The sequence below is a fragment of the Lissotriton helveticus genome, chromosome 1_1 (assembly GCF_964261635.1).
Source record: "Lissotriton helveticus chromosome 1_1, aLisHel1.1, whole genome shotgun sequence".
NCBI lineage: Eukaryota > Metazoa > Chordata > Amphibia > Caudata > Salamandridae > Lissotriton > Lissotriton helveticus.
In genome coordinates this window covers 699,165,418-699,188,735 of record NC_136057.1, presented here as the reverse complement: position 1 = coordinate 699,188,735, position 23,318 = coordinate 699,165,418, and the positions used below count along the sequence as shown (strand labels likewise).

Here is a 23,318-nt window from a genome sequence, read left to right as displayed (position 1 = left end):
AAGTTTCGTACCAAAGGGGTGAAAGCATGTTCTTTTTTCTTCCTTTATTAAAAGAGGAAGGTCTTGACCCACTTTATTGGTCCAATTTTCGTCCTATCTCCCTTCTTTCGGTGGTCTCTAAAATTTTGGAACGGCATATTAATACCTTACTTTCCTCTTTTGTTACAACATCAAATCAGCTACATTCGTCTCAGTCTCGATTCAGACATGGCCGTCAGCACTGAGTCTGCTCTCCTTGGGGTCACTGAGCATCTCAGACTACAACTTAACTCATGGGGAACCTCTGCGCTCATCCTGTTTGATTTGAGGGCTGCGTTTGACACAGTGTCTCATTCCATTCTGTTAGATCACCTTGAAGCCTGTGGGATTGTGGGCTTGGCTCTGAAGTGGCTGAGGTCTTTTCTTACTGACCGTACTTTTCAGGTTTTTTCTAACAATGTGAGATCACACACATTAGAGTTAACCTATGCAGTTCCTCAGGGCTCTATTTTGAGCCCTTTACTTTTTAATATATATATTCGCCCCTTGGCCGACATTGTGGAAAAGTCGGGTCTGACTATCTTCTCCTATGTTGACTATACTCAGATCGTCTTCTCCCTTTCTGCTGCTCAGCCCCAGGATCCTTCCTTATTGCAGCGTGGCTTGAGGAATGTGTCTGCCTGGCTGACCAGAAATGCCCTGAAGCTTAACAGTTCCAAAACTGAGGTGCTCATTCTTTAGAGAAAATTTGGAAGTCAGTGATCTCCCCTTTCATAGTAGTATTAAACAGTTCCCAGATGTTATCTGACAAGGAAGTGTGCTGATTTTAATAAAAAAACTAAGACGTGCCTTGATTTGCCAAAGAAACGATTGGTTGACAAGTAGTGCACTATGATAAACTTACCTCTTAACCAAAAGAGTCTTATTATTGGGCCCAAAAATCAATGCTTATAGCTGCCTGATCTGATATAGGGTTTGGTATAATTGAAGAACCAGGACCCAGTATCTCTTTAGAGATAAGAAAAAACATATTTCCTCGAAGCCCAAGTACCAAGGAGAGAAGAAAGTATAGAATCTTGTCTGTGGAAAAAGAGCTCGCCAAGCGTCCACAAGTCCATACTGCTCTTTAATTCTATCCACTGCCTTCACCATTTTTGGTTTATTCTGAGATATTAATCCTCTGATGATATCTACCTCTAAATTCTGAGGGCTAATAAAATCGTCACCTATTATACTTCTCCCACTATTAGTCAATTGAAAAGACAGTTCATACAATGGCTGAGGGTCATCTGATGCTGCACTATAAAAACAGGTCATACAGTACCTTACCTCATTATTAGATATTTCCACCACAACCTATCTTCCCTCACAGTCCACCACCACCTGGGGCCAAATGGAACCTTAAACACCTTACTAACCAATATCCCAACCCCACGATGTGATGCAGAGGCTGATGAATAGCAAACAAATGTAAAAAAATAGATCAGTTGATTGGCGACAGCAGCAGATGGTTTTTAAGAGCAAGAGTGGATTGTTACTTCACCATGATGTTTTGTGAAAATTCTGTCCCAGTTGCAGATTTTCCACTATACTAAACTTCATTTATTAAATCTCCACAGATTTTGATTCTGTCAATCAGGAAATCCAGAGGTGCACCCACAGATTTACTTTACTGTGCACCTAAGTTCATTATAGCTGTGCTAAAACATTTGTAAATTCAGCCATGTGCTGGCAGTGTTATTATTCATCACTTGTTATTGGGAAATAACTTGTGGACCCCCATAAGAACTAGCACAAAAAACTCTGGCGTCTGTACGTATGATGGTTGTTAAATTCAGGCAAGCATTATCCAACGCTGGTCATTTAAAAATGTATGCCCATTCTTTGCTGTGGAGTAAGGTTCGCTTGTATTTTCGCACAGACTTTCACATGTAAACACTACCTTTGAAACGAACTAAATAATGTCTTGGATATTTCCTTGAAAGAAAAAATAAAACACACTATTTAGGCACATTTTCTGCATAGTTGGCACATACAGTTGCACAGAAATGCTTGTTGTGTTACCTCAACTATACTTACATTGCAGCAGCTGAGTGATGCCCTCAGAAAATAATCCACTCTCAAGCCATTCATCATAACCAGGAATGTAGCCAAAAGCAGTCAAACTGTGACTGTCCTGATGCCTCACATTTGCTCCTAAAACACAGTAAACAGAGGAACACACAGTGCAGTTGTTTATGAGAATTAGAGCAGTGATGCATTAAGAGCTGTGAAATATGTGACTGTCATCCACATGTCTGAAAACACAAACATGTCTTTCATCATGCAAAATGATGCTAGTAAATTAAGTTACAGTTCATTGTGCATCTCACAACTCATAATGACTTCGAGGAAAAAGTAAAAAAAAAAAAAAGACTGTATGTATTGACCCTTAACATCGAACGTGCATGCATGTGTTGATCTGGACTAATAACGCATGAAGAATATTTTGAAAAATACACTTATGTGGCTATACACATTTTAAAAAGGACTCATTAAAATCAGTACTCAATCAGAGAGTAATCAGAGTGCTTCTCTGCTTTAAAAAAAAGACTAATTTCTCTAAAGTTTAACTTACTTCTCTTATTTTCTATCTTATTTTTATTTATGTATATTATTTTTTCTCTTTCGTCTCTTGAGTTTTAAGTTAGACACATTAAAATAAATACAGTTTCAAACGTGTCTATATCAATCCCTTTGCAGGAAAACTGCATTACAAGATCAGGCTACTTGTAGAGAGAAGTCTAATTATCATTGATATGTTTTACTTTTATTAAGTCAACAGACAATTTCATTCTTAGGTCTTGACTACAAACAGTTTTCGCTGTCACAAGGCAGACATGTTGTTTCCAATACACTCCATATATTTAGAGTGGCTTTTGGGCCTGCCTCTTGTTGATGATTGGATAGAATTCTTATTTAGCTCTATTTTGTACTTCTTATTCAATAGATATCCTCTCTATTCTTTTGCTTGTGCTGACCTGGGGCTGTATTATGTAGAGTGCCCTGGGGGCGCAACATGCGTTTGTGCCTGCTTTGCGCACCTCCGGGGCACTCTGGTATTACAGAAGGGTCCGCAGACGCTTGTGCGGCCCCTTCTGTAATACTGATAGCGCTGGCGCACATAAAGTGCCAGCGCTATCTGCATGGACATTTCCTCATTTGCATGTATTGCCGTATTACCACAGCGGGCACATCTTTCTTTAAGAATGCTACTTAAAGTCAGCACACAAACCAAAAATGTTATTGAGCATATTATTTTACTCATGTTTTTGAGAATTGAAGAATATTATGAAATACGTACAATTCCTTCATATTTTAAAAGAATACAATTTTTATTCAGTACAAAGATATCCTGTTAGTGATTTTGGTTATGTGCTTCATCCGTGTGGGTATGGTCACGCCAACACTGTGCACAGGGAGCTTTTTCACAGTTGCTCAGACTGAGCTAATTTCAGCAGCAGCTCTGTTTAAACACTTTCCTACAGCTCTTGAAGGAGATCCAAATCTGCTCTGACAAAAGTACTGTTGGCAGGGACCTGTGAAGCACTGCTTCGGGAGCTGCGTAGGAAAAACACAGCATAATCCATGGTCTTGAGGTAGGCATGTTGGGTTTACTGTGAGGGGCATAGAATGCTCATCAGGATTCTTCTTTCAGTCTCAACACATCATTTCCCACCGTTTGAGTAGCATTCACTTCACCCCCTCATTAAGTCAGAGATGGTCCATCCTGCCAACACCTATTCCCCCTTTCTCTCAATTTCTGGGAGCACTACGCAAAGACCAACTGCCAGCTACACCTAGTCAGGTGGCCAAGGATGCAGGCAGCAGATACCAAATGGTTGGCACAAGAAAATGACAACTTTCTAAAAGTGGCAATTTCAGAAATGTGACTTAAAATCTGACTTTATCATGAAAGAGTGCTTTTAATTGCAATTCTTTGGACAACAAATTAGACAGTCCTACAGCTTCCCAATTGAAAGTTATCATGTATTAGATATAATAAGGCCACCCAATGTTATCCTGTGTGAGAGGTATGCCTTGCAGTAGAGAAACGAATGTAAGGGTTTATCACTAACAGGACATACAAAAATTAAAAGTACATGTTCAACGTTTTAAACACATCACACCCTGCCCTATGGGCTGTTTAGGGTCCCCCCTAGGGGTGACTTATATGTATTAAAAAGAAAAGATTAGGCCTGGCAAAAAAAGTTTATTTCGCCAGGTTGAAATGGCAGTCTAAAACTGCATACACAGGCTACAATGGCAGACTCAAGACATGTTTTACAGTGTTAATTAAGTGGGTGGCGCAATCAGTGCTGCAGGCCTATTAATAGCGTTTAATGTAAAGGCCCTGGGTTCATGTAGTACCACTTTACTTGGGTCTTACAAGTAAACTGAATGTGCCAATTGTGTGTAATCCAATTTGACCATGTTTAAAGGAGACAGCATGTGCACTTTGGCACTGGTTAGCAATGGTAAAGTGCATGGAGTCCCATGTCCAACAAGAACAGGATCAGCATTAGCTGGAGCACTAAGGCAAAATGTTTGGGGGAAGCCCACCCTTAGGCTGACAGGTCTAACTCTCATGCAACCATCACTACCTCAGAGCATGATTTTTAATGTTATAGTCAGAGCCTGCTCTTGATTAATACTGGCATCCAAAATTCTCCCAATGATTACTAGAATATTGTGGTCTGGAGGACCCATTAGAATGCTTTTTAGCTAACTATAACTACTGTTATTGGCCTGCTCAGGGAGCATCATGTGGCTGTCAGCTCCCCGGGTAAACTAGTGTGGTTGGGCCCTGCAACACTGTGTCATGCTCAGTCCCAGCCTGTTTTCCCTTCACATTTGAGTGAAGGTACCTGTGCTTCTGTTACTCATCTGTAACATAAACAGGCTTTTCTGGGAGGTACCTCCTTCTTTCCTGGTACTACTGATTAATAAAAACTGTTTCCCCCCAGGCAACAGAACTGAATAGCTGAAACTTACTACATGCCACTGTATCAACTTTAAAAATCAATATCTTTATTTTTTATGTTCACCTCTTTCCACTCCTAACCATTCAGTGCGATGTACATGGAACATTTTGCTATTTTTACATCAACCCAGGACTTCACTCTCTGTTCCCTGTTTCTGTGTGATTGTGCATTTTGCTTGTTCAAATGCCTTCATCCTCCAGCATTTCCAGTGTCTTGAGAACTTTGAACTTTGCGACATAACCTAAAGGTAAGGCAAAGACAATACTGGAATGCTTCTCCTGGACTAAACTTGGTTTTGGGTGTAGTGGGATTCGGGGCTTAATTTGTAATAAATAATTGCCAGGGCCCTTGTCTGGAGGCCATTGTAGATTGTGCCAGGCATTGCCCCTGCCATTGCTGCCAACGACAGTACCAACCCAACTAACCATCATACTTCTACAATTGTGCCAATACAGACGTTTAATATACATTAAAATGACTAGGTGACAGGTATTAGCCATTTTAATGTATAATAAATTCTTAAAGAACTGTTGTTGTGCTTATCACAAATTCAGACAAACAGCACCACCATGTGGCAGGCTCTAATAAGTGCCAATGTTGACAATTAAGTGTCTGGGCTGAGCACCGGAAACTACTGGCTCACTTTAAGCACTGGTGGGGAGCTGAACTAATGTGGCTGAATTAGGTAGGTTCGCTTTTACTTCTATCTAGCTCGCTATGACTTCCCAACAAATGAAAGCAGTATGGGGCTATTAAAACACATTTTCAGCAGCAATGTTCATGTTCTGACAGTAATCTCAACTGTTTTAGCTTGTCATTTACAAATAAATGGATATAAATGATACAGCAAAAAGCATAATAAGAATATAGAGATATGTCAATACTAGCTATCTGAAAAAACGTATTAGAGTGCCTACAATAAAGATAAATGGAAATGCTCACAATGAAAAATAAGTATCACACTTGTATTATAATCTAGTCGTTTTTTAAGTATTTTCAGGAAAATAACGAATATAAATTGCTTTACCGTGCTCAATCAAAAGTCGAGCACTGTGTAGATTTGATGCGAATACAGAGTAGAATAACGGAGTACGGCATTCATCGTCTTCTATGTTCACATCAGCACCGCAGTCAAGTAGCGCAGCCAAAATGTCATACAAATCCAGGTCTAATGCAGTGAGATGCAAAACACTAGTGATAATAAAGCAGAAACAGAAACAGACCTTAAAGTTTGTAAAGCTTCTTTGTAATAAAACAGCAAGCTGCTATGAATGACTACTTTGGTTTTAATATACACTTGGGGGTTTACCAATCGCACCAGCATACTTTTAGATTAAAGATAGACTCTAAATGGAACATCTCGAAAACAATCTTCTAAATCTTAAAATACATTATTTATCTTAACTAATCTTAAAACAACCTAACAAATTACTACTGCAATATCCAAAGGCAGGCCTCTTTCCGGAGACTTCATTCCATTCTATCTTACCTCATTTAGGAGAGGATATCTCCCCATTTAATCAGATTTCATATTTATTAATATAGTAATGTCAAGGGGCTAGGGGCAACGGGGCCTGTAGGGATAGGGAAAGCAACAAGAATGTTTCCAATAACTACGAACAAGCAATGACGTGGGAGAAGGGAGTGAAGAGAGGCAAGCAACAACAGAGCTAGCAACCACAGGCAAGCAGTGACGTGGGAATGATGTGGGAGGGGGGCTGGGAACAAGCAACAGAAACAACAATGGCAGAAGAAGATACAAAAGTACCTCCATCCATGCACAAGCAATGGTAGGACACTATTCAAACAAAACCAATATGTACTTGGTCCATGCTCTGCAGAAGGGGGGAACAAACTAACAGAAAGTAAAAGCGGAACGCATTGACGAATCAGGAGCCAGCAAATAAGAGTGGCAATGAAGCCAACAAATGGTAATTAATGGACAGACTCCAAGCCCCCTTATAGTTAACAAAATATCTTGCAAGTGGCAGCGCATGCACTGTCTCAGGTGAAACCTAAAACCAAAGGATAATGATGCACTTTATCAGTCCTAGCCTACAAGACCCTTATCTTGGTCTCCAATGCCACTCTCTTTTTGATTCTAACAGCCCAGCTTTTTTAGTGTGATAGAGATTCCAGGTGAACCTATTGAGATTGAATCAAAGCATCGCAGTAAAACTATTTGAGATGTTTTTGAAATACATTTCTACCAACTCCGCCCCCCCCCCCTCCTAACTTCCAGCTATGATCGATTGCAACGTTTTAATGGCAATGCCGGTTAAAGCACTGCATACATCAGAAGCCATTTTTATACACATACAACTATGATTTAAATAATGCCTCGCGTTTTAGCTTTCAATATTGATACCGTGCAGCTGTTTATTGTGTCACCTCATAATCCTTATTTGATATTGATGTTATTGTCGGAGGTGCCTTTGTGGCCCCCCTACATGGGCCTGAGGAGCATAGTAGATTCGCTATTCCTCCTTATATCTTTTTTAATGATTTTTTTTGCAACATGGTTTAGTAATTCTTTCTGTCAGCTAAAGGTGCAAGTGAACATGCCAGTGAAGATGCAGTATATCTTAGCAGTGACTTCTTTCCAACCGGTCAAAGCCCATCGTTGCCGTTGTATCGCTACTCACAAACATCTACATTCACAAAATCATCGGTTCCAAAGTTCACAATATGAAAGAACTTACAGTACTGGTCACACTACACTTGATAAATAAACTATCAATCCCGGATAGAGCTGTGTTGTAGCCTACGGCTCTACACATTAATACTGTCAAGAATGAAGGTTAGTTTTAAGCACTCCACCCCACGCCACCCTTTCCTCTACCATCACTCGACCCCCCACTCCCTCCCAGCTTGTCACACCAAACATTTTAGAAGGGAAATGACACACTCACGGCTTGCCTCGAAATAGGATTTCTGCACTTCCCTTGTATTATTTTGTCAGGTTGCCCTGCCTTTCATGCACGAATAAAATCAGCTTTTATCTTGCAAAAATAATGACGTCCTTCATTCGCTATTGCTTTTTTCCAATAATGAAAACTGCATTTGTGATTTACCATTCTTGGCATGATATAAACTCATCCGCTCCCCGATGCCAAGCTTAAGCTTGTGGATTTCTTTTCAATATGTAACCTGCGTGCTACAATGTCGCGTGCTCTAAAGGATTTATAGGAAACATCTCTCTTTTATTGATATTTGCCTCCCTGTTTTGCAGCACGATGAACAATGTTGAAATAAGAGGCATCGCTCGTGCTCACAGGTGACAACAATCCTCCTGGTTATTAACGGAGGAAGAAGAGAAGTTGGGGTGATGGAAAAGTCATGGCTTCCATAAGGAACATTCGCTGGGCAACCATACAGACTGGTTACTCGCCCAGCCCAGACGTATGGCAGACAAATCAGAAACTAAGTATGAATACTGCGCAGTCTATAGATGCTCTGTACATGAATGTTGTCTACCTTAAAGGAAGCCCTAAAGGACACATTAAAGTGTTTTCCCGGGTTGCTATGGGATTTTTTTTTAATGTGGCTCTTGGATTTTCACTTCGGGCTTTGATAGTAAAAAAGAGGCTGGGTGCTACATGTTTTAATGGATTTGGACTGGTATGTAGAACATGATATTCAGCCATGTTTCATGAGTCCTTAATGTGGTGTCCTTTAGATGCTCAAATGATACACATTTTTTGCTAACATTAATGTATAGTAGTTTTCTGGGTGCTGTGGTATCTTCTTTTTGACACGAAGTTAATTGGTTAAAAAAACCACACCACATACAGAAATAATTTCCCACAGCAGACCAGCTCTCCAGAAACTATCCTCAGCCATTTGTCACGTTCATGTGCCTCATCTGGGAGGGGGAGTGGGGGGGGGACTGGCCGGGTCTGCCTGATGGACTGGCTGGTGAACCCCCTATCCTGCTGCAAGTATTCTCTGTGCATCGAGTGTCTGAAACGCTACCTGGACTCGCACGTAAGTGGTGCTGGGGTGAGACTTTCTGGACCCAGATTAGCCCACCCCCCCTTTACTAAGTGGTCAATGGTCGAAGTCGTCAGTGGTCAAACTGGCCGGATCTGAGGGGCACGATGTGCCTATAATTTTCTAACTCAGGAAAAAAAACGTCCCCAACTTCTTTTTTTGATAAGAGAACGGTCCCAGGATGGTTAATTCCGAGAGCTGAACTGATTCAGCTGAAATGTAAAGTAGGGAGTCTCCTGTGCTGTGAATTCGGGGGAGCGGCAGATCTGGCTCCACAAGCCTTCTTGCCAGGGTGACTGCTTGCTTGAAAGGTTAATGTGCGCAACTGGTAAATTTGCAACTGAGCCGGTGTTGGCTTTAGTTGATGGAAGCAATTGAAGCGTCCTGATGACATGGATTTATTCTTTTTGAGTGGTACTGCATGGGAGTTACTAGCTGAGCTGTGAAGTGTGTGCTTTTAATGGACTGGCTTACATAAGTTGCGCTGTGTACAGACTGGATATTCAGGGGCGGCTGGTGACATTTGAAAGTGGTGGGGCGTAAACTAATTTGCATATTGCAGCGAGCGCAGCGAGCGAGCCCGAACCACCTTGCATCCATCCATACATCATTCATGCATCCACCCATCCATCCATCCACCCACCCACCCATCCATCCACCAATTCTGCATCCATCATTCATTCATGCATCCAGCATCCATCATTCATTCATGCATTCACCCATCCATCCTGCATCCATCATTCATTCATGCATCCACCCATCCATCCACCCATCCATCCACCCATCCATCCTGCATCCATCATTCATTCATGCATCCACCCACCCATCCATCCATCCTGCATCCATCATTCATTCATCCACCCATCCATCCACCCATCATTCATTCATGCATCCATCCACCCATCCATCCACCCATCCACCCACCCATCCATCCACCCATCATCCATCCTGCATCCATCATTCATTCATGCATCCACCCATCCATCCACCCATCCATCCTGCATCCATCCATCATTCATTCATGCATCCACCCACCCACCCATCCATCCATCCACCCATCCACTCATCCATCCTGCATCCATCATTCATTCATCCATCCATCCACCCATCCATCCATCCATCATTCATTCATGCACCCATCCATCCACCCTGCATCCATCCTGCATCCATCATTCATTCATCCACCCATCCTGCATCCATCCTGCATCCATCATTCATTCATGCATCCACCCATCCATTCATCCACCCATCATTCATCCATCATCCATCCACCCATCCTGCACCCATCATTCATTCATGCACCCATCCATCCACCCTGCATCCACCCTGCATCCATCCTGCATCCATCATTCATTCATCTACCCATCCACCCATCCTGCATCCATCCTGCATCCATCATTCATTCATGCATCCACCCATCCATTCATCCACCCATCATTCATCCATCATCCATCCATCCACCCATCCTGCATCCATCATTCATTCATGCACCCATCCATCCACCCTGCATCCATCCTGCATCCATCATTCATTCATCTACCCATCCACCCATCCTGCATCCATCCTGCATCCATCATTCATTCATGCATCCACCCATCCATTCATCCACCCATCATTCATCCTGCATCCATTCATGCATCCACCCATCCACCCATCCTGCATCCATCATTCATCATTCATGTATTTTTATGACCATATAACTTGCACACAGCTTGTCAGTGTTTAATACCAGTCTCGAACCTTGTACTCCAGCACCAATGATACATGATTAATATTAATTGTTTTTAAAACATGTATTTATTCGACACCAATTTCACACCTTAGTCGGAACATCATTTTTATTTGTTTTTTAAAATATCTATTTATTTAACACCAAAGTAAGTCATGTATACATTTTTATGGTTCAATAAGAGGCTCGAACCTGGTTTCCCAGCACCAAAGTCGGCCGTGCTATCCGTCAGGGGTTATGTAACCGGGCTATGTATTGACCAGCCAATCCATTGGCTGGGGGGGCACCATGACTCCTCGCCCAGTCGCCCTGTGTAACCCCGGGGGCTGCGGCCCGCCCCCTGGTCCTCTCTCTAAGGGGGAATTCACAGGAAAACGATCTGCGCATGCGCGGGCATGTTTGTGCCCAAAAATACACTTGCGCGGATATTACTTAAATCTATATTTTGGAAGCACTTCATCTTAAACCTTTTGCGCATTTTGTAGCAACCTGCTTTGTACTACCAACCGCCACGTTTTGGATTTTTTTCCCCCAACGTGACTTGCCAAATCTAAGTTGGCGAGCCAAACTGGCGTCAGCTAGTGCAATTTTCGGGTGCTAGGATGCAAGATTTTCTCAACATGGGCGGTCGCAAGAATTAGCTGACGCTCGACTAGAAAATCTATCCAGGCAGCAGCAAAGAAGAAGCGCCCTCTGGCTCACGGCGTGGTACGGCTCGTGATGATTTTGCAGTGCGGAACTAACTCCCAGCACTGAAAACCAGCGTAACTTGCCGATTACCCCCTGCTTTTGTAACTCCGCTGAATCGCGCTGAATTTTTATGTAACTCCGCAGAATTCCATGGAGTGAAATTCTGCGAGTTCAGGCTATCCCTATGCTCGTTGTACATTAGGTGGTGGAAGTACGATTGGCAGCTGTCTGAAAGACATATGGGGTTTGGCGGGTATTACTGGAGGTGGGGGAGGGTTGGGGTGAGAATATCAGGGTCACTGGAGTTCATTCAGTGGAGCAGAAATGTTTTACCTATTATTCCCCTTTGGGTTTATTTACCATTTTCGAAAAATTGTAATTTACATAGAATTATAAAGAATGTAGATACCATTCATCAGAGATATTATTGGGCGCTAAAGGACACCACAGATGCAAACATTTTGTTTTGGTTTTTTTGGTTCTCCCAGCTCCTGCACTCCGGCCCAGCACTCCCGTCACACTCTCTTCTCACTTCCCTAGACACAGCTAACGGGTCTGCCATCTTCACTCTGGAGGGTGCTTTCTCTTCTTTTTGGCTGCATCTGCAAGTGGCGGAGTTCAGCTAAGGCCACACTCCCCTCATTCCAAAAGCATGTTCACTGTGTGTGTTAACGACAACTTGCTGATTTTGGAATCCCATGGCACATTTTTATATTCTGCATGCAGAGAGTTAGACAGCAGTCATGCAATCTCTTTACTTTTGTACAATTTGCAGAGACATCGTGTGTGTTGTGGTCAGCATCCATGGGAGTCACGTGCTGGTCTATCTGCTGCTTGCACTGCAGTCTTCCCTGGATCTTGCGGCCGAGCTTGGGGAGGGGGAGGCGTGGATATCGCTCATGCTTGCCTGTCTTTGTGGTTTGTGTTTGGGGGACAAGGCTGTGGTTTGGGCATTTCTTTTCACTCAATGTTGTGCATTCATGAATGCTGATAGTTGGAGCAGGGGGCATTTTGAGGGGTGGTCCGGACAGTGGTGGAAGACACAATGGAGCCCCACCTCTGAAAAATGTGATGAGGGGCCCATGTATCCCAGATATTGGACTCAATGGGGTCCCACTGAAGGGTTGGTCCTCCCTTTGTGTGCAGGTGACCTGCTTGAGCAAGCAGAGTAACTTTCCTAAGGGCTCACCTTTTTATTAGTCTATGCGATTACACGCATTCTTCAAGGCATACAATAGTGTGGCTTTAGGAGGTGAGATAGGTACCTCCAAAAGAAGGAACCTCCCCCACCCCACATTGCAGGGTCTGCCGGGGCCTCTGTTACCGGGCCTCTGTTACACTCCTGAGTCTGGGGGCAGAGTGCAGGGCACACGCCTGGTTTGTGACTCTGGTTGCTGATTGCTGAATGATGGGCTGCCCGGGGCAAAGGTGAACACAGTGTTGGTCCACCTCATCTGGGCACTTTTTATGCCATGAAAGTCCTGAGGAGCCACCCACTCACTCATTTTTGTTGCTGGCATTTGATCCTTTTTGGAAAAACATAGTTAGAAGCCACATGATTGACAAGGGTGAACGGTCAGCTGGTGGCATTCTGCTGCAGATTGAGGGGTGAGCTCAGAGCCATATACACACATTACTTTCAATAAGAGCTGCTAGCTAGTCCTGCCTTGAAACACATTAAAATATGCCTCTCCCTATTTTCCAACAACCCTCTAAGAAAACCAGGAAGTGACCAAAGTGCTAATTATTCTTCCCAGAAACTTGCAGTCAGGTGAACTGGTTTGGAGGGGGTCCTGTATTCAAGAATTATTCTCGATGAACTTCTGAAAACACACCCTTTGTGTGGGGTGATGCTGCTCATAGTAGGGTAGTCTTCAGCCGGAAGAACTCACAACAGAGTCATAAAGAGTTAAAACCATCTGCAACTGACAATGAACAGCCACAAAGACAGTGGCCACTAAAGAGACAAAGGGATGGTTTTTACCCAAAACAAACCATCTCTCTCTCTGAACAACAAAGACTGCAACCCCATTCAGCCCCACCGTCTAACAAATGGCAGTGCTACAAAAAAGACCTAATCAAATTTCTTTAGGAGCCTTGTCTCATTTGTCCACACTAGGTCTCCTCCATCCTGCATCTCTCCTAATATACTTTGTCTGTCTGGGAAAACATCAGCCCCATTTTAGTCACAGGAATAGGCCCGGGACTTCCAATATAGAACCTAAAGTCTTCCATTACTCTGCTTCGCTTGTATGGTCAATGCATACCCTACAATTGGAATATACACAGACATACATTTGGATGGCATTATGTGACAACCTAGGGTATAGTTATGACTGCACATTGGCAAGACACTTTCAGCCAATGGCAAATAACTAATTGTTAGTGAGTAAAAAACAGAATAGCGAGGGAAGACCTTTAAATAAGAACTTTCGTTTTTCTGCACCAACTCCCTTTGAACAGTCTACAGATCCTGTAACGAGGTTGGGTAACTCCCACTGCTTAATTTGAGCCAATGGTTTCCGGTGCTCAGCACCAGAACTTAATCATCAACATCAGCACTTGAGCAATGGTTAAGGACACATTCATTTTTAGTAGGCACAGGGAGATTAAGTGATTTCCCGAGAATCACAGGATGTTGCAGAAGCCAAGATTCACACCTGGTTACCCAGCTCTGAGGTGTGTAGCTCTGGCCACTACACCATGGCCACTCCCCACTTGTAGGGTTTCATGGCTTCTATTTTAGGTGGCGCTAACAGGAGAAATGGGCTGGTAGAAGCTGCCTCCTGACGAGAGCCCTGGCACTTATTTTTTTACAAATTAACCACTGGATACTCCAGACTATATTTAAAAGGGCTATTCCAAGCTCGGGACATAATAGGCTAGGGTTATTAATGTTTTAGTGATGTGCGCTCTCAGACTTGCAAGTTTAAGCTGTCTGCCCTGGATTTGGAATACTATATATCATGTTGTTTCTTTCTACAGCTTACATCCTCTAATTGCTTGCTATCCCAGAAAGCCTTTTACCACTATAATCCTATAAACCTGCATGAACATTTGACCTTGACTTACATCCACTTGATTTCTCATCTTTCTTTCTTCAATTTGACCCTCTTCTTAACGTCCGCACTATTTATGGGTTATACTTCTGAGTATAGACTTTTCTGAGTCTCATGCCTGCCTGCCTGCTTTAATCCTTCCCATTTTAATTCTGGAATTGCTAATACCTCATTTCATAGATCCCAACCACTTCTCTTTATAACCCTATCCCTGTAATCTAACATTACCTAATCTCCGCCAGCCTATCTCACCAACCATTCACCTGAAACCACATAGACCCCACTAATGATCACTCCTACCTGGTATTAACATATAACTAAGTAATTGGTGTAGCTGCATGCACTTGTTTCTTGAGAGTTCAGCTGAACACAATAGCCAACAATAACCACTAGATTAACCACTAACCTTGGGTTCCAGAATAGTGTGCTACTCCCCAAAAAGCAATTCAATGCCTCGTCAGGGGTAGTAAGTGTTATATAAATACAATTATAAAATTACAATGAGCAAAGCTTTGTCTCTTTGCCATGATAATGTATTGTGTTAGACCTGTCAGAACTTGCTGGCCTCTTTATCTCACCTTGGACCCACACCTGTACTCAGCCTGTACTCAGCCTTAGTGTGCTCTGAACCTCCAGGTGGGCCCCACCAGCCCTGGACTCTTAGAAGTGATGCTGAAGATTATCAGTGGTGCTGAAGGTGACCAGATATCCAAAAGTGGGCACTTAAAACATTTTTGGCTAAAAACGTCTCTGAGAACCAGGAGGAGACTGGGACCAACCTTCTCACCTATACCCCTGAGGTGCATTACCGGTCAGATTGACTTCAAGGCTTCTTTCGCTACATTGTTCTCCACAGCAGCAAATCCTGTTTAAAGGTCCTTCGCCAAAGGGATATCTGGCCTAGTGGAATTTTTCTTCAGCTATAGGCCTCTGCCTCGTCCCGCTAGAGATTTTCAACTTCCATTTCAGAGAGTAAGTCCAAACAAAAATCTTCACAGCGGCTTGGACTCAAGGCTATATGATGACGGCGCTCCCTCTTCAGACACCTCCTGCAGGTTTGCCTTGTTGAACTTTACCTTCTCTGAACATTTTTCTCAAAATTTCTTTTAAGTCTGAAGGTAAGTTCTCCACTTCTTGTATCTGACCTGCACCCCATCGCAGTCTGAGTTATATTTCACCTTTGACCCGGTCTCTCACAAATAGATTTCTGTGGTTGTTGGTTGGTTCTTTTAAGTAATAGTTTTTACTAAAATGTTGAAAATTCATACCTCTGGTTCTACTGATTGGGTTTTTGTCATTTTGGTGTAAGAAATGTAACAACATTTACTGTTTTTAAATTGGTGTGGAATTTTTTCTTTTGTTACATTTTCACTTTATTACTGTTTGTGTCTTGCATACAGACTTTACACATTGCCTCTAAATTAAGCATGACTGCTTTTTGTGCCAAGCTACCCAGGATTAACAACAGATTAGTTTTGTGACTTATTGTGGTTCACACTGCAAGGATTTATGGATGTTGCTTGATCAGAACTCACACCGCAGTCAATCAACAACCCAATTTCTCACACTTGGTTACACAGCATCTTAATACATCACAATATATGTTATTTATTTGTTTGCTAGGTGTTGGACTTGGCAATCTCTGCATGGTCATCCCTAAACTTTTAGCCTTCATCCACCTGTTTTATGAACCAGTTTTTGTTGGCTTTTAGGACTTCAAAGACTTTACCACTGCTAACCAGTGCTAAAGTGCTTGTGCTCTCTCCCTTAAACATGGTGAAATTGTTTTACACCCAATTTGGTACATTTACCTGTAAATCCCTAGTAAAGTGGTACTACGTGTACCCAGGCCAGTAAATTAAATGGTACTAGTGAGCTTGGAGCACTCATTGTGCCACCCACTTAAGTAGCCCATGGAACATGTCTCAGGCCTGCTATTGCAGCCGGTGTGCTGTTTTGAACTGCCATTTCAACCTGGCAAGACAAACCTCTTGCCAGGCCCATACCCTCCTTTTTAATACCTATTAGTTATCCCTCTAGTAGGCCCTAAATAGCCCATAACACATGGTGCAGTGTATTAAAAAAGTTGCACATGTCCTTGTAACTTAATTCTGGCCCTATGTATAAATAATGGACCGTCAGACCCAGCTATTCAGTACACCTGTGGAAGATTCAGAAGAAGAACTGTTGTAATCCTTTGCTGCATGAAGGACTGCCATGCTGCAGCTCTGCTACCCTGCTGCGCTCCTACCTGAGTGAGAAGGATTGGACCTGCATCTTAAACCCAGTGCCACCAGAGTGACTCCAAGGGATAGAACAGGCTCCAACTCCCTTGTACCTAGCACCAAGACTCAACAGGTGTGATTTGTGCCCTCGAAAGCGAAACCACGCCATTCCCAAACACTTGGAAGTGGATATGAGGGTTCTCTGACAGTCCAGCTCTGGTCCCAGCAGTGTAGCGCAACGCATCGCCTTACATAACTCTGCATCGGAACCGCTGAGCAATGCATCCCCGATGCAGGACTTCGCTGATATAAACACTTGGCCAAGGCAGACCTAAAGCTACATAGAGATCACCAATGATGTGCTATTGAACCAGGTATAAAGCAGGTATCCTGTACTACTGGCCAGCAAGTAATACTTCAGTAATTCTTTCCTGCATGTTCAATAGAGGAACACATAGCAGTGAAAAATTACTAATAAACAAGCGGCCAGGGCACTAACATAGAATCTGTATAGTTTAGCAGGTGAACAGACAAATAGCTGATTTTTGTTTTCTAAGGGTATGTGGCAGAGATTCTGCACTATGTTGTTGATGGCAGATTAAAAAGAAGGGAAACGTTACTACGGAAACATTACTACTAATGTGGAGGCCCACTAAATACCAGAGATGTTGTACTACTTGCCCAATGACAAAGGAACACTAGAGAAAGCTTTGTGTTTTTCATGGCGTATTGTTGAATGCTATATAATTGATAGTATTTAGTCAGGGACTGGTGTACAAGTGATTTTTTCCTATGTGCCTGTCTGCCAGCTGTGTAGCACTTAGGGGTATATTCACAAGAACGTGTGATAACTACAGCAAGAGTAGCGTAACACAACTATCAACATCGCAGTCCATCGCGGGAAAATAACCCAGTGACAACGTGGAATTCACAACACGGCGGTAGCATGCGATAGTCTGCCGAAATCACGGACAATGTCTGCAATACAACCACCGCAATGGAGATAATAACATAAACCACAACACCAAAAAACCTGCAATGGGCCCAAGAGCGATGAGGAAACCAGCGATACGCAGCACCAGGCCTGCAACACACACCTAACAGGCATGAAAAAACACCATAAAAGTAGAAAAATCACACAAACACAAACTGACCAACACCCTAGCATCATGGAGGCTGCCGGAGCAGGCACAGAGGACGAGCACAACCCCCCCCAAGCACCCCGGACGACCAGCCCGGGACCTTGGGGACAGGGAAGGGCAAGGACAAGAAGAAGAGGAAGACGAAGTTCAGTCCACAGGTGAACAGGATCATAGTCATGGAGGTGATGCAACACCATCAACAACTGTTCGTCAACTCCAATGTGTCATTGGGCACCAAAAATGGGATATTGAGGGACATAGTAGACAAGGTGAATGCCGTCGGGGAGCACAAAAGGACAATGGACAAGGTCAAGAGGCGATAGAATGACATTAAACGGCGGACCAAGTAGAAACTCTCCGCCAACCGGAAGGCAGCAAAGCAGACTGTGGGTGGGGATCCAGCGCCACAGCTCGAGCTGGATAACACAGAGGAGCTGGTGCCGACAGTCATCAGTGTGGAGACTGTGGCCGGAGTCGGGGGATCGGACACTGCTCCACAGAACACAACACAACCGCAACAGGGTGAGTGACCACCAGGTACTGGGGGGACAGGAGGAGATGGGCACAATGGCACATATGCACAATCAAGCACAGCACAGTGCACACCCACAATGACTCTGGGTCCTCGCCCAGATCTATAGACTGTCACAATGTACAATGCCATGCTGTCTGAATGTCAACATGTACCATGCAACTACATACATGTGGACACTTTGTAATACACCATCTCCTCTTCACATCGCAGGGGAACCGTCAACACCTCCTGCAGAGCAGTCCCAGCCACTCTTCACTGATGACGAGGAGGACAACAACACCATCGACACCCAAGCCATCCAAGACATCATGGACCTCATCAGCAACTCACCTCCAGGATCAGGGCAGGTCAGCTGCATCGAGGAGACCCCACCCACTGCCCAAACCACCAAGAAGGAGGCACCCACAGCCCCGGCACCCCCCTAAGACCCCCAGGAACAACACATGGCCTTCCAACACCCTGTGCTGGAGTACCAGAGGGACACCGCAGAGCAGGTGCAGTTGGGCTTCAACAACATGGCAACCTTATCCTTGGGTGTGTAGCCCCGCTCCATGGTCTCCAACGAGCCCTGACTGAGATCGCTGGAGTCATGACGCGGAGAGAACATCTGTCCACTCAGAGTGACTCCAGTGATAACAAATAACATTATGATTTATTACAGAAAAGGGGTAAAACACAACAAGAACATATTTGGTAAGTGCACTTACAGTATTTCACGGGCAGTGTTTCCCCTTATATTATAGAATCGCCATAGCACATCCTCTTTTTAACAACAAAGAAGTCTCTCAGGGTATATCATTATGATACACACTACTCAAAGCAGTGGGTGATGTTTCTCTAAAATTGTGTTTTACCTCTTTTCTGTAATAAATCTTAATGTTATTTGAAGTCAAAATGTACAAATATAGGAAAGCTTAGCTTGGAATCTGACCTCTCTGTGATTTCTTAAACAAGATGTAACTTAGATCCATTTTGAATCAGCAGGTCATGATTTGAACAATTTGTGTTTGGGGAACTCAATTCTTTTCCCCTTTTTTTCGTGTTGTTTCTTTAAAAATGCAACTGCTTACTTTGTTATATTAGTTCGAAATACTCATGAATGAATAAGAAATGAATTGGATACCGTTTGTGAGTTAAACAAAATTCATTGTTTTATAGACTTTTCATAAAAAGGTGTTTTTAAATGTACATATTATTCATTTTGTATATATCTGTATATAAAAATATTCTGTATACATTATCCAAAATTGTGTTTACATATATTTGTTTGTAGCCCTGAAGAAGTCTGTATGGACGAAACGCGTTGGCTACTTCGTGTCATTTTTAATGAAGAATTTAGAATAAAGAAGTTATACAACGACCTGCTGATTTGTTTCTGAAAAATGTGTCCTTTATAACATATGTATTACTAAGTGGAGTGCCAGAATATTGTTTGTTTATAATCCCCGGCCAAACAGTGCTTGGTCTCTTTTAATTTGCCAACAGCCAGGTAAACAGCAAATTTCTTTGCTACTTATACAGTCATCACCAAAGTGTTCATAATCCCTGCCATTTAGCCAGCAGCGTAAATAGTGAAGGCTTTTTGCTATCTGCAAAATTACCAAACAGATTGAACATAATATCTGCAATGTTGCCAGAGACTGGTTAGGGAAGTTTACTTGTTATTTGTAGACTGACATACAAACAGTGCATAATCTCTGCTACTTACTCTGGAATTTAGTAAATATTGAAGTTTATTTGCTATTTGTGTGACTGTTGCCCAAATAGAGCATAATCAATGTGTTGGTATTTGTGTGGCTGCGGCCAAACGTAGCATACTCTATGTTTACAATGTGCCATGTTGATCAAGTGGGAATAATTGGGAAGTAAGGGCAAGAAGTTACTTATCATCAACATTTAGACTTCCCCACTATTACAATGTAGTCAATGCATAGCACCACATGTGTTTTTTAATCTTTCTACTGATGCCTCCCAACTTCTTTGAGAATTCTGGTTTATTGCATTTTTAGACAGGCGACAGAGTTTAAACATTTTCTTTCTAATTTTATTGCCCCTCTCGCTCTTAAATCTACTAGATTTATTGTTTTAGGGGATCTTAATATGTGGGTGGATGCTACTAATCACTCAGCTCCTAAAAATATGATGGAGGCATGTGCTACTAAACAACTTACTTGGGTGGCCACCTCACTCAACTTCATCACAGACATTCTTTCTAATTCTGTCCTTTTGTGTGACCCCCTATTGCATTCTGGGCATGGTAGTCCGGAGTTGCTTCCATTGAACTAATCAAAATAACACACTTGATAGCTTGACTTGTAGACTAAAAAGACAGGGTGGGTGCAGTGTCTCCATGTAGATACAGAGTGAGATAGGTGCCCTATTCGTTACTCAAAATATGAATTCCACATGCAAATTATTGCCAATTGTATTCACCTAATATTAATCTTTGATGATTGTATCTCAGATTTTTGCATTTGCGTGTTATTTCGTCTGATCACTTGACAGCTATGTTTTTAATAAACTGCCAATATTTGATTGTAGAGAATTCTACCCATATGGCTAGCCCATAAAGAAACTCAGATAATTTAAAATGAATGGGTAACATTTCACTGCACAATTACGAGATAAACCATCTGACACTTAGGTGAATAATTCTGTACATCATATTTGGTTTACGACAAATGTGCTTGCTTCATTTGTGTCTTCTGTCTTTCATCGCTATAGGCCTTCAGTGCTCCCTTATAGAAGCCGGGCAGGTATGTAAGGTATTAAAATGTGCGTGGCACCTTAATTAAATAACTGATACAAAAGATACCTATTCCTAAGCCTTAAAATGGTCTTCCTAGCACTTTTCTTACTTCTGGCAGCAAACAATTCCTTACAAAAGAGTTACCAAGGAGTTTCATCAATCCTTCCAGTGTGCTTAATAACGCCCATGTTTTTCTATGTTTATGAAATACAGATATACGTGTTGTCTAAGGCTGGGCATGTTTTGAGTAAAATTATGGAATTTGCTTCTATCTCTTCGGATCTCACTTTTCAATTTATGAAGTTGGCCAACTGTTGTTTTCAGATGACCCTTGTCCTCACGAAGTTTGCATCTGTCAACTGCCATTACAGCATCAATTTTATGCAACCTTGTGAACCTTTCACACATGCAGCTTCTGTTCTAGCCCTTTTGATACCATTGATAAAAAGCACTCTCTAGTCGATCTATATTGATTCATGATAGGTCTATCTCTCTATTTTCTTTCACTACGAAACTAGTGAAAAGAGAAGTCAATGCTCAATGTTTCCTTTTATTACACAAATTCTTTATATGACCTTGTGCAAGCAAAATGCAGTTTTGATTGAAATTCAAAATGAGCAGGTTATGATTTTGCAGCGGGAAGGGTGGTGGAGGGTAAAGGGAATGGCAGCCCTAATCCTTCTTGATTTCTCTGTTGCTTTTGATACAATTCCCTACAATAATGACTGGATTGCTGTTGCCTTCACTCTGTTCCTCCTTCCTCCTGCTCCTGGGGACAGCATCCCTTGGGGTCCTAAGCATTTTTTGGGGAGGGGATTTACAGCCAGATTCATCAACACAAATTGCGATCGCAATAGCTGCGAAATAGCTATTGCGATCGCAATTCCATGAATCGCAATTCATGAAATAAAACCTGACCAAATTGCGAATTGACAAAACATATTTTGCGACTTCGCAAAGAAAATCGCTGAATCAAGGTGGAACCCCCTTTGCGAATCGGAAATTGCGAGTTCCCAATGATTCTGCGATTTCATTAGCAAAATCACAAAATAATCGCAGACCAAATGCATGAAATATCGCTATTAGCGAAAAACCTCAAAATCGCAATTTGCGAGGCGCAATTTAAGGAGAACACAAACCAGGTGGTAACCATGAAGTTAAAAAAAAGACATTAATTTAAAAAAAATCCTAACTAGCCACAGGTGTGGGGCTGACCAAACACACTTAAGGAGACACAGTAGGAGCATGAGGACCTTCACAATGCCAGGACTCTACATGGTGGTTAGGCGGCGAAGGCTCCAGGCTGCAGCAAGGAACAGACGCAGGATCCAGGAGCGAATTTTCAGCCAGCGGATCACACTACTGGGCCAAACTGAGGAGGAAATCTACTCAAAGTACTGGCTGAATGGGGCAACGATTACAAAGCTCGTCCGGGACCTTGACCCCCTGATGCAGCACCCAACGAGGAGGACCAATGCCGTGCCCACCCATGTCCAGGTCTTGTGCAGCCTGCACCTCCTGGCCTCCGGAAGCTTCCAGGGGATAGTTGCCGTTGCAGGGGGGATCTCCCAGAGCACCATGTCCCGCTGCCTAAGGAGTTTCCTGGAGGCCACGCTGACCCGGCTACACCATTACATTAAATTCCCAACCACCCAACAGGACTTGAATCAAACCAAGCTACAATTTTACAACATTGCGCAATTTCCCCATGTAATTGGATGCATTGACTGTACCCACATCCACATCTGCCCACCCGCCGAGACTGAATACATGTACCGGAACCGCAAGTCCTACCACTCACTGAACATCCAGACGGTGTGCAACGCTAAGACAATCATGTAAATGTATTTCGATTTATATAGCGCACTAATCACCCAGGGGTCTCAAGGCGCTTGCTTAGGGAACCCGTCCTGGTATTCCCCTGTGAGATACCCTGGCAGGGTATTCACAAGGTGAAAGTCAGGCATCCCGCCGCGAGGGGCCGTAGTGGAGATTAAGCAAGCTATTGCCCAGAGTCGCAGAGTGTGACCCCGTGAGTCGAGTAGGCACCGGAGCGAGAATTGTCGAGTCCGTGGAATTTTTGAGCCCGAGACCCGCCGAGGCGGGGAATCGAACCCTGGTCCACGGCTGATCTCAGCTTCCGGGTCTGCCGCCTCTAACCACTGAGCCACGCTTCTCCGACATAGTGGCTCA

General features: G+C 43.0%; 1 protein-coding gene across 1 annotated transcript in view; it reads right to left on the bottom strand.

The window, feature by feature from the left end:
- The window catches only part of LOC144770536 (transient receptor potential cation channel subfamily A member 1-like), a 231,394-nt gene that overhangs the window by 33,104 nt on the left and 174,972 nt on the right, over positions 1–23,318 (bottom strand). Inside the window, exons 6-7 of the mRNA XM_078655142.1 lie at positions 6,031–6,194; positions 2,059–2,175 (exon numbers count right to left, since the gene is read on the bottom strand). Of these exons, the coding sequence (XP_078511268.1) occupies positions 2,059–2,175; positions 6,031–6,194 (281 nt within the window). The remainder of the gene's footprint in view (positions 1–2,058; positions 2,176–6,030; positions 6,195–23,318) is intronic.